Below are 12,196 nucleotides of genomic sequence, written 5' to 3' on the forward strand. Positions count from 1 at the left end.
ACACAGACAGCAGGTTGAGCCACAGATGGGAAATCATAATTCAAATAGTCTCACAAAGCACTTGAATTCATTCCTACCTGTAATGCACATTACCACGATGACAGAGACCAAAGCGAGCATGATCATGGACTCGTATGCACTACATTTCCCACATGATCTCACACAAGCTTTTGGTGTGAAGCCGTATTTTGTAACTGTTGTTTTCCCGAGGACACTGAAGGTTCAGAGAGCCCTGGATAGGAAAGGAAGCCTGGTGCTCATACAAAAAAAAAAAAAAGAAAAAAAAGTGTGTCCTTCGTGGCAAGCATGACATTCAACTTCCCTCGAAATGCTACTTGCCTGTTACATAACATTCTCACCTAAAGAGTAACATTATGGAAAAAATATTTCACAAATATGAAGTCACTTCTGCACCCCGGAGTGAATGTTTTACTGAATTTCTTTTAGATTAAAATCCGATTCAGGTCTGCGTGGTACCCGTTTCTACAACAACAACCCCCCCCCCCCACAGATATTTACACCACATCATAGCAGACCCTATACTCCAAAAACAAATCCTAGCTGAACCCTCCTCATGGTGCTTTGTAATCTTTTATATGACCATGAAAATGTTTTCTTTTTTTTTTGTTTTGTGAAAGACAAAATGATGCCACTTTTAATAAAGTGGTAATAGCAGTCTGAAATGACATTCTCTTAATGAAATAAAGGGTTGACAACAGTCATATTCATTTGTAGCAGTGTTTTGTACATGGCTGTCTGGCAAGCAAATAAATTCACATTTTACCTCTCAGCTGTGTGCTGGGTTGAGGTGAAGCAACTAGAAGCAATTTATTCATATAAATTGACAGTAGGAGTATGACATCCCTTTAAAGATGTCTGTAGGGAACAGCTTAACACTCCTGGAGTCACATCGCAAACATGCCTTTTAGTAAGATGACTAAACTGGAACTGACGGGTGAAAAGAATATGCAAAATGCAGACTGCAAAATATTAGAATTTTACTATTTTCAGTGATCAAATTTGTTTAGTTTTTTCCCCCCCCCCTCAATAATGGTCATACATCACCAACCTCCTTCCCATTAAAGACAAACTAAGAAATGATAAATTGCTCTTCAGAATACATTTTCGAAGGGGTGGTCTCATTTGAACTATGATTTTAAACAACCATATGTTCAATCTGTACATTCGAAGTTTGATATTACACCTGGGCCTTCGTCACAGGCCTGTCCTGCAGATAGAGAGAGACAAATTGCACACATGTAAAGTAAAGCAACACTGCAGTCCAGCATATGCATCAGCAAAGAGAGCAAGATAGATTGACGCATGCAGTTCAAAACCAGGTTTGTACAGTTCATTTTGGCAGTGAGCGACATATTAATGTGTTTGTTACATAGATATGCTGCACAGGGGATGATCCCCCTTCATTGCTGTCCCACCCAGTCGCTGATTTTCTGTGCGCGTGAATTTGGAGACACAGACCCCACTGCACTGGTCGGGCACAATGGAGGCCACACTCCCACCACAGTACAGTGCAGGCTGACAGAGAGGGCGTATAAGTCCAGCTGACAGCTCCTTAATCCCCATTAGTGCCTCAGACAGGGCGGTTTGACAGAGTGCAGCGCTGTCCCGAGGCCAGTCCCTGTTCTTGTCCTCCCCTCCCCTGTTAGGGACCTGCAGGATGCCCTAACAGAGGATGTGGCGCCACCAAGTGGAGGCAGCCTCTGGGTGTGCGTGGCTCTGAGGGACAAGGGGGGAGGGCCTCAGCAGGCAATCTCCTCCAAGGTGCCCAGCGTTGTCTGCAGGGGGACTGTCACAGTGTGGCTGATGGACTCCGAGTGGTTTGCCACTGGGTCACAGGAACTCTGGGGGAAAAAAAAAAAAGGAAGAGTGACAGAGTCTTAGTGCTTGTTCAGACTAGAGTGGCAACGGAATATTAATTTAGACATCCTTGTTAAAATCGGTGTTTCTGTTTACTTGTTGAGCTAATTGCCATGCTACTTTGGCTGGAGAGCGAGCCACTAACACACGAGTGCATCATGCCAGCACAACCCAGTCACAATAGATGTGTTGTTAAAAAGGACAATAAGTTAACACGATTTATTCAAAAGATGTGACTTTGACCATCGAGTTCTGTACTGGAGCAGTTTATGCTGTACTAATTTGCTTCAATATGACAGTAACTTCCTGCATTTTTAGACTCTCTGGTTTGTAGTCGGCAAATTAACCAATTAAGGCACAGCAAGTTTATTTATTTATTCATGCTTATTCAGGAGTGTGCAGGGTGCTGCACCCCCCAATAAGAGAATCCTCGTCGTTGTTTGGAACTCCTTCAAAGAGCTGAGCTTTTGTTGCCAAATTGGCTCCCGTCGGTCTGAACACAGTCTTAGGTTTGCTAGGGTGCCCTTTCTACACGCTTGTGTGGCGGGGTAATGATAGGGCGAGGTTTGATATGCGTGGTCAAAGAGTGTGAAATTGCACTCTGAGGAAAATTGACAAGTATGAGGTTAAAAGGCCACACTTACCACATCCTCTCCGTGACTCTCCTCCTCCTCCTCTCTGCTCAGTAAATCCAGTAGTCTGTCTTTCACCACCTGCAGATTGGTTAATAAAAGCACCAGTTAATAATTACAAGAAGAGAGCTTCTATAACAGTTATGGCACATTTGACTTCAAAGCTGAAACAAATAATTTGGTGGCATATGGCAACAAACTACACTATCACAATTATTTGAGCATGCATACTGTTAACAGTAGCTTTAGAGGTGCTTATGTCAGCGACATGAGGGGTTCTAATCATTATTATTCTATTATGGCCATTAAAATAAAATAAAAAATGACTTTTCCTTTGCATTTCTACACCCCTCGGGGAGACAAAGACTACTTTGCCAGAACCCTGCGCAGCTGAAAGCAGCATAAGAAGCTCTAAAGAGAGACACACAGTAAAGCAAAGGTAATTGAAAAGCACCATCACACATTCCTTCATATCAGGCTGGTTATTAAGTAAATCCAGCTCTTTGTATAAAATCTGCTTTTTGTATCAATACCATTGCTTTTGTTTACAGCTTTCATGGCCAACAGTCTTCACTGAAAAAAAAAAAACCAAACGAGAACTATGGATGTTTATTGCACCGAGTGAGACCCGTTAGAGGAGTGATGCGTTGGTGAGAACACAGCATCTTAGGACCGACCTCATAAGCATAGTCAAACAGCTCTAAGATGGTCAGGATGCTGGCTCCAATGAACAGACCCATCTGGCCTCCAATATCACCTGTAGACGAAGGCCACAGTTACACAGAGGGGAAACGGAATAGGTCACAGCTATACGACGTAAAACCTGAATCCGGTCTGTACTGAAACTAATTACAGCAAAACACTAAGAAATGAACACAAGCAAGGTCGTTATGTTCAGTCGAAGATTGTGAAGAGGCACATTTCAACTCTTCATTTATAGAGGCTGTGACTTGACTGACAAAATAGCTCCCTGCCAGCAAACATCACGTGTCACAGTGCTGACATGTTGTTGATGACTCGTCACACACATCATGACCATCTAATCAGACATCTTTGAATGAGATCAATCTTCTGCCATCACTCAGAGTGGGCCCATTTTCCATTAATTAAAAAAAAAAACACATATTCAAAAAGTAGCATGACTGGGACTAATGTAGACTGGATCCAGGTTTGGAAAATAAAAGTTAAGAGTGACTAAAACTTACCCAACAAGCCCGCCACCTCGTACGCTTTCTTTTGCTCGATGGTCTCATAGTTTAAAGCCTCAAAGAACACATCCAACACTAAGATGTTGTCTCTGCAAAAAAAAAAAGAAAAAAAAAAGGGAATTAGTCTTAAAGAATCCAGCACCAGACGATCACTTGGCAAGCAACAGTCCATCCAACAGGGCAGAGCAACCATGTGTGGGAGGAGAACATGTGTGTGGCAGTAGCTCAGCTTGTCACAGATATTCCAGTTCTTTAAATTCATCATTAAAAGTGCTATAGGAGACAGCGTGGGCAGCAAAGAGGATCAGATCCTTTTTTTGGACACGTTTCTTCCATTTAAAGTGTGTTTCCTCCGGATGCTCAGCTGTCACCCACATCAGGTAGTGCGTGGAGACTTTAAGTTATGGGTTGGTGTAAGTGTGAATACTTGCCTGTATTGGTGTATTGACAATAAATGTAGTGGTAAAAAAATGCCTACAAAATTATCAGCTGCACTCCTTAGAGCTTCAATCACGACGGTTTCTAAACTAGTTTTCTTTTCATCCTTTGTAAACCATGTAAAGACATCAGAGAAAACTGGAACACACTCGTGAAATGGGTGATTTGTCTTCAATTGACCTGCATAGAATTTCCCCCTCTGTAATTCATGGTCTACGACACATGACAAACCAGATTAATAATTGGTGTGAATCAGTTTCCCAACTGCTCATTTCTATCTACAACCATTTAGGTATAATGAAAACATTGATTAATACCAACACAATGTTAATGACGTTCTCATCCGGCCATGAACGTTCCAGGAACGTAGCCAAATTGTGCAAGCGTACGGTAAATGTATCTAAAGCGTCGTTTACATTGATTCTATGCACTTTGGTAATTCTAGTCGTCGGCCTAAACATCTCGATCGGAGCGCCATTCCGTGGCGTTACTCGCATACTTACGTGATGTACTTCTCCGACTTGTTGAACTTCTTCTGCAGGTAACGGGCGGAGGTCTTGCTGGGGATTTTGACCATGGACAGCTCTTTGTTGTAGCGGGTCATGTTGCACGGCGTCCTGCACATGCAGTTGCTGCTCTCCACGGCCGACAGTTTAGCTTCAGGGGGGGGGGGGGGGGGGGGGGGGGGGGCGGGGGGTTGAGGATGATGAGCACAAAGAAGAAATGATCTATTAGACACAAACTGAGACTTTTCCTTATATAATCCCAGATATACTGAGCCTTCCACTTTAAAAAAAAAAAAAAGGCAGAACATATCCAGTTAGCAGTATGACTGCTAAATACATGTTGGACCCCCACCCCGATGTTGTATCCAACTGGCAGAGCAAAGTATTCCTGTCTATTTGGAGAACCTCTGCCCAGACGGAGCTCGTCACTAGTATATTGATGCAATGAAAAGGAAAAGAGGACAGCTATTTGCACAAATCAAGCAATCTCCATATTATTTTAATACTTAAATGCGTAAAACAGCGTACTGACCACAAACTATTTACTGCATGTTATTCAAAAACTATGAGATATGCAAACATTTTGAATTTGATCAAATCACCAGGTGCCAAATACTAAATGACAGACAAACATCACACAAGACATTATAAAGTATTCTTAATACATTAAGGTCACTGTGAAAATCACTCTAATCTTTGAAATACACAAGATAGATAGAACAATGTTCGCTGCTCCCAGCCTCAAATGTGAGGATTTTCTATATTTGGAAACAATCAATTTAAAAATAATTGAGCTCGGTATTTTCTGATATTTTATAGATAAAATCATCCTTCATTCTTTGGGGAAATATACATCAAAACATAAATTGATAAAGTATTCATGACTTGCAGTGGAAATAGACATATTTATCAAGGCTTTATTTATCAAGGATTGAGTAATTTAGAGTTTAATGTGTTTTTAATAATGTTATTTTTCCTTTTATCGGTATCTCAACAAGGCGACAGTGAACTCCAAACCTTACGAATGGGAAATAACATTATGTTGAATTGTGCTCGTGGTACAACTCACCAAAGCCAGATTACTTTTAATTAACCACATATTTGTGGTGCGTTCGTGCCAGCTGTACGTCAACGCTTCATCACAGCGAATAGACATTCAAGTAAACAGACCTGGAGCGTCTGCAGCTTTGTACACAACGCAGCACCCCTCAGGAAAATGCATCTTGCACCTATTTTCTTGATCTGAAATCTGACCCCCTGTTTTCCTGTAACTGAAGACAGAGGGGGCGGGGGTGGGGGGGTCAGATTTCCGATTATGAAAAACACATACTGTACCTACAAACGCAGGCAAAATGAATTCATTCACACTGCGCCTCGAGTCGTGCGGATGTTTACTCCATAAAAGCCTGAACGACAGTATAAGTCAATGTCACTGTCAAAGTCACAATATATAAAACACAAACACGCCCTCGAGCAGCATCCGTGAAAACAGCCTTCACCCTGACAGAGACAAAGTCCTGATGCAGGAATGCCGGGCTCTATTCACGGCTCTGCTTTGGCAGATTGACTCAGGGAGAGAGAAAGACAAAAAACTAAAAAAAACGCATTGTATGATTTCATGTTAAGCCCACAGCCAACACCAACCCTCTCCCAGTGACTGTAATGTTAGGCGACACACAGGCTTTTTCAAATATAGCTCCATCAAAAGTTTCTCCGGCTCCGATAAAAATCACTCTCCTAAGATGAATTTATGAAGTTGCAAAGTAATAAATAGAGCTCTAATGAGTCGTTTCGCTCTACCGAAACCTTCTTTCTCTGGATTTAAAATTCTCTGAATGGAAAGAAGACGTTAGTGTCATCAGAATTATTTCTCACTGCGGCAGCTCTGTGGCAGAACCCACAGATCACAGAGCACCTGGCAGCTCTCCCTCCCCCGGAGCTCTAATAGCCGGTAGGACCACACAGTCACGTAATTGCAAGAGAAAAATTCAATACTGCTTTTCTGTGGTCCCTTATTTTTATTCAAATGAGATATTATTGGATACACGGGGACCAAGGCCTTGTGCATTCAAATGATTTCTTTCTTTCTTTCTCTAAGGCCCTCACCGGCCTCTCTCGTTATCTGGGACTAATACATGGTGATCTAATTCATAAGAAAGACAATTATCTATATAAAATCTTGATACTAGCCATCACAAGGAACTGGATTAAAAGTGACCCCCCAAGCCAAGGACAGTGACTGGACATTGAGGAGGAAATACATCAAATGGAAACAATTACTCATTTAATAAGGTTAAAATCAGGGACCCATGAGCAGCGCTGGGAGAAGTGGATAGCATTCAAGGTATTAAGTGACCAGAAATGAATGATCCCAAATAGTGTAAAGAGCGATTGTTGACCCCCTATTTGTTTTTTCATTTTCTTCTTTTTTCTATTTATTTATTTGAATCTTCTTTTTTGTCATTTACAATGTTGTCGCGTTCTTTGTTACTCGAAAAAAAAAAAATCTATAAAAGATAAAAATTACCATAATACATTTCTTCATACCTTGAGTTTTTTTTTCTCAAATCTTAAAACAATAACACGTATTTAAGACAGTTTTGGCATCTTCTGTTTGAAAAGCGATGACAACTATTGGAAATAACAGTTTCCCGTCTGCGAATAGAAACTCCAAAGCAAATTGACTAGATAAAAAAAAGTTCTTCAGAGCTGAACAGCTGTCTCCGATCACAAAGTGCCTCCAAAACTTTGAGTGACACAGTTATTGCGTGAATGTTTAAAAATTTTTTTTTTTTAACGGATATAGCTAATTGGCACTGCCTTTAAAACAAGAGTTTGCAATCAATGATCCAAACTGCGTGTTATTCATGTTTTCACTGACTTGTATTGATCAAAAAATGAAGATTGCATGAGAGTTAATATTACCAACAGTGCTTTTACTTGAGAATATGTTATAGCATACTATCATTTCTTAATGACTATGGAAGAAAATGAATTAATCTTTCATCATAAAGCCTTTCCACGGCAACCACTTACGTTGCTTCGTGAGAGTATAGCTTTTAAATGGTCAGTGCCCCCAAATTACAAAATTGTCTTCATTATTTGTAATATTATCTCACTTACCTCATATCACTACGGCAACACAAGAAGGATGCATCACAGACAATCAGGACATATCATGGTTTAATTATGTTCCCCCACTGTGTCTCTGTTCTGTGTTGTAGCTTTGTTAGCGTTACTGAAAAGGAGAAGACTACTCAGTCTTAATTGAAGGGGAAATTCACACCTTTTATGTGGATGTCCAATCTGTTTTAAAAAGGTAAATGCATTGAATGCCTCAGTGCTCGCTATATTGACCGAGAAAGCTGCAAAATCGGTGGTTCTTCCTGCATCCAGCATCGTCATGTCACGTGACAGGAGTCAAAAACAGAACTGAACTGCCTTTACGGAAATACGTTATGGTCATATTCTAATATATCCGACCCTTTATGTGTGACTGAAAAGTGTATATGTGCTTACATGTCTTTTAATAAGCTGGCAACATGCACTCCAATGCATGCCGGGACAGGCTCTCAAATCAGAAACAGATAAGAAACCACTCTTCTAAAAGATTTTTCAATGAATTTAAATTTGGATAAAATAAAGAAACCTTCTCATCTGAATTTCATGAGCCCTGTCTCGAGTCTACGGCTTTTGCAAACAGACATTATGGGAAATAATCAGTTCATCTTAAAAAACAGCTGAATGAGCCACTATTAAATAAAACTGACAAAGTTAATCTAACATCTCAAATGAGAAAGGATGGAGAAAAGGCTGCCAACAACCTCTTTCAGGGCTGTTGAATGTACATCAATGCAAGGAAATATTTCACCATTATCTATCTGACCACCCAGCCATTAAATTGTCTGCTCTGATGTTGATTACAGACTTGATGAGCTCTTCACACACAAGGGGAAATATTGAGATCAATCCTGTTCTCTTTATGAATCAGAAAGTTAAGTAGCACACTTTCCTCCATTCATAGGATGTACTGGAGGAGCTTTGGCCAGTTGTGTTACAGAGTTATTCCTTGACTGGGAAATTGTGTTTTTAACAGACAGTATGACGGTGGCTATCACCCGTTCCCAAAGTAGATGATATACTTAAAGTTGCTCTTGAGCCGACTCAAGCTTAAAATTCTCTGCGGTGTCGCTCATCTTTAAAGCAGGTTTAGCATTAAAGCTCTGCATCAACAGGGAACAAAGATAATTATAATCCTTTGCAGAGGCAAATAATGATATGTAAACCAGAAAGTACTGCATGTGTGTGTGTGTGTCGTCGTGTTCCTGAGGTTGTGTTTATATGCAGACTTACCAAGGGCAGGCTCGGCGCAGTCTTTGTACTGCTCAGGCGTGCAGTAAGAAGCATCGCCTGAGAACAGTTTCAAAAAGGAGGAGTTAGTCAATGGTAGTCTTTACATTAAGTTCTTGAAAGACAGTTGGATGAATATAGAAACAATATGTGAGCCGCAGCACCTTTTTCCTGCCAGACACATAATCCCAGGTTTTATTTTTTTGTGCCAAGAACTAATCCTGTATTGACTTGTGATATCTATACGAGGCCTCCCGTCGCAATCTAATCTTAAAAAAAAAATGACTGCAAACTAGCTAAAACTCAGTGCATGGTCAATACACCCCCAAAAGTGCCTTTTTTTGTGTGTGCTGAACTCCAGCAGTGGTGCTTACCAGGCATGTGCACCATCCTGCAGTTGCAGTTCTCGACGATGTAGCGCGTTTCACAGTCAATCCTGCAGGCAGTTACACTGTAGACCTGGAAGAAGCCCGACTCCAGAGCCTTCGATTCGCACTCTCCCCACGGGGGAGGCAGGTAGGTCAGCTGCAGGTGAGAACACATGGTGTGGGGGGGGGGGGGGGGGGGGGGGGGGGGGGGTTGTTAGGAGTTTCTCTCAAACACACACACACTAGAAAGTTAAAAAACAGAACACTATATAGATTGCACTTTAATGTCTTTTTCACAGTCATACTGGTGTGCGTGTGCACGTGTGCGCGTGTGCGCGTGTGCGCGTGTGCGCGTGTGCGCGTGTGCGCGTGTGTGCGTGTGCGTGTGCGTGTGCGCGTGCGTGTGTGTGTGTGTGTGTTCGTTGCCGTTAGCTTCTCCACTAACTCTCCGGGCTCCTGGCTCCCTGATTGCTGGCAAGCTGTTTTACCTGCCCCAAGCAACACACCTGGAATACATCAACTCATCAGCCCAGCAGTATATTTCCACACTGGCGGTCCGCCCGGCCCTTGTCAGATCACTATGTGGTAGTCTCACGTTCATGCTGCGCCTTGTGTTCCGGCTTTAGTGTATTATCTCCTTGTGCGTTTGTTGCTGTGCTTAATCCCGTTTTTTTCCCCTTGCGCCTCAGTATCATACACCTGTCTGCCAGCCTGCTTCCAACCTCACCCTCGTTCACCTTGTTCCTCTTCAGCCTCCTGCCCTCACCTGCCATCATCACTGGTCCTGGTTTATTGAGAACTTTCAATAAACCATGTTAAACTTCATCTGTCTCCTACTTGTGCTCTCATTTCGAACAAACTCGTACAGACATTTAAACTATTAGTGATTATGTGAATTGACATTCATTTATCATTTTTTGTCAGCTTCAACTGTATAGTATATAACAATAACAACTCAATGGATTAGCCAATTAAAAAGTGAATCCAAGGTTTAGCTCTAACGGACATTTGCTCGCAAGTCGATTGAGTTTTGCAGCTACTGTGGCCGGCAGTAGCAACAGTGCTTGCTCTCGGTCTGAGGTATATATATATATATATATATATATATATATATATATATATATATATATATATATATATATATATATATATATATATATGCTTTTGAGGTTTTTTGGATATCCTACACAGTATTTTTTACAAATCCTATTTTTCTCATTGAAAAGTCCATGTATAATGTGGACAGATCCATACAGCAGCCCTCCAAATTAGTTCCTTAGTCGTTGAAAACCAGCCAATGGAGAGCACCAGAAGAGAAACACAACAAACCAGGCGATGCGGAAAACAATTCAACAGATAGCCAGACTCTGTCAGAAAAATCCCATGCCGCCTGGCAATGGGAGCACAACGACTCCAAATGTTCTCCTCCTGCTCCTGTGGCTCTAAGGACTGGGACAGCAGATGAAGGAGGGACACCGGGCCGAGCGGTGTGGAGGCCCATCTGCTCCAAAACACAGGCAGCGAGCTCTAGCCCACACTCGGTATCCATCAACCATCACCCTCTTTCCCCCAGTTCCCTTCATTGTCATCACAATGCGTCCCAACTGAAGCTTCTTCTGCCAAAAGAGCAATTTTTCGGATGAGGCAAAACACAACATCCTGCCAGGTGAAATTTGGCCGCAGTTTGCTTGTTAGCACTGACAGGATTTGAAACCCTGCCTCCTCTTTCAGGCGAAGTTGTATCTGTGCTTCCTAAGGAGGTTGATGCTTTAGGTCTTCAGATCACTTCACCAACACACAGGGCAATAAATTAAAACACAATCGAAAACAGCAATCTAGCCTCGAGTCATTTCTGGACACGGCCACTATGTCTACTGTTATAATTAAACATGCCCTCCCTGAAGCCAGCAGCAAGCACAAGCAATGAATACTGACATCCAGATGCTATTAATTATATTAGGGACTAAAGAAAGGTGCTCCACAGCAATCCTCAACCTTTAAAATCACCTTCACACCTTAGCTAATCTTCACTTCTTGGCTAATTAGAGTCAGATGTGGCTGATCGGAGAGCTGATTATTTCTCTGTAATCAGATAATCCATTGTGCTCAATATCACTTTTATTTTCACCCTAAATTGACCTGATTATGATCTATCTAATAAGAGACAAGGCCTGTGCCCCACTCAGGGTGTTATTAATCAATGTTCCGTTCCCCTGTTGTACCAGAGCAATGCTTCAATTAGGCTTTGCAAGTTGGTCAGCAGGGAACATTGCTAAAAAAGTTTTGGCATAGTGGGTTTTAATAAGGTCATTCTATTAGTGCTGGTTGGGTGAGCAGAAATGGAAACTATAGAGCACTTGTTACATCAAAACTTTGTACCCCAAGCAGTCAAGTTGTATTTTAAATACATGTCTGTGCAAAGTATCTATAACTAATTATGAATAATTTTATACTATTGGACATTTGTGTGAAATTGTGATAATTAGCTAATTAATCCCTGTGTTGTGGCCAAAAAACCTGATTTGTTAGGTCACAGTGACCTTTGACCACTGATTCTAGTCAATTTAACCTGAAGTGCAAGTGGACATAGTATAATGGAGAGTTTAAAAAAAAATCCTTTTCAAGAGTGGCTTTCTCAACTAAGGGAACACCGTGCCCTTTTAGCTTTAATCAAAAACAATTTCTATGTTTGGAGAGCTTTAATTTAAAAGTGTGAAGATGCATTCAAACCCTTACTGTAGGCTGTGCACTTTGTGCTTATCGCTCACTTGATTGAGCTGCTTTGATCGAGGCCCAACATTATTAGCCAAAATAAG

General features: G+C 41.5%; 1 protein-coding gene across 2 annotated transcripts in view; it reads right to left on the bottom strand.

The window, feature by feature from the left end:
* Nucleotides 1-1,760: 1,760 nt before the first annotated feature.
* Nucleotides 1,761-12,196, bottom strand: part of asic2 (acid-sensing (proton-gated) ion channel 2) — a 270,743-nt gene continuing 260,307 nt past the window's right edge. For both annotated transcript variants that reach the window (XM_034539419.1, XM_034539418.1), the window contains exons 4-10: nucleotides 9,387-9,537; nucleotides 9,016-9,072; nucleotides 4,660-4,813; nucleotides 3,716-3,807; nucleotides 3,188-3,267; nucleotides 2,523-2,591; nucleotides 1,761-1,862 (exon numbers count right to left, since the gene is read on the bottom strand). In XM_034539419.1, coding sequence (XP_034395310.1) covers nucleotides 1,761-1,862; nucleotides 2,523-2,591; nucleotides 3,188-3,267; nucleotides 3,716-3,807; nucleotides 4,660-4,813; nucleotides 9,016-9,072; nucleotides 9,387-9,537 — 705 coding nt within the window. The remainder of the gene's footprint in view (nucleotides 1,863-2,522; nucleotides 2,592-3,187; nucleotides 3,268-3,715; nucleotides 3,808-4,659; nucleotides 4,814-9,015; nucleotides 9,073-9,386; nucleotides 9,538-12,196) is intronic.

The sequence above is a fragment of the Cyclopterus lumpus genome, chromosome 8 (genome assembly GCF_009769545.1).
Source record: "Cyclopterus lumpus isolate fCycLum1 chromosome 8, fCycLum1.pri, whole genome shotgun sequence".
Classification (NCBI taxonomy): Eukaryota; Metazoa; Chordata; class Actinopteri; order Perciformes; family Cyclopteridae; genus Cyclopterus; species Cyclopterus lumpus.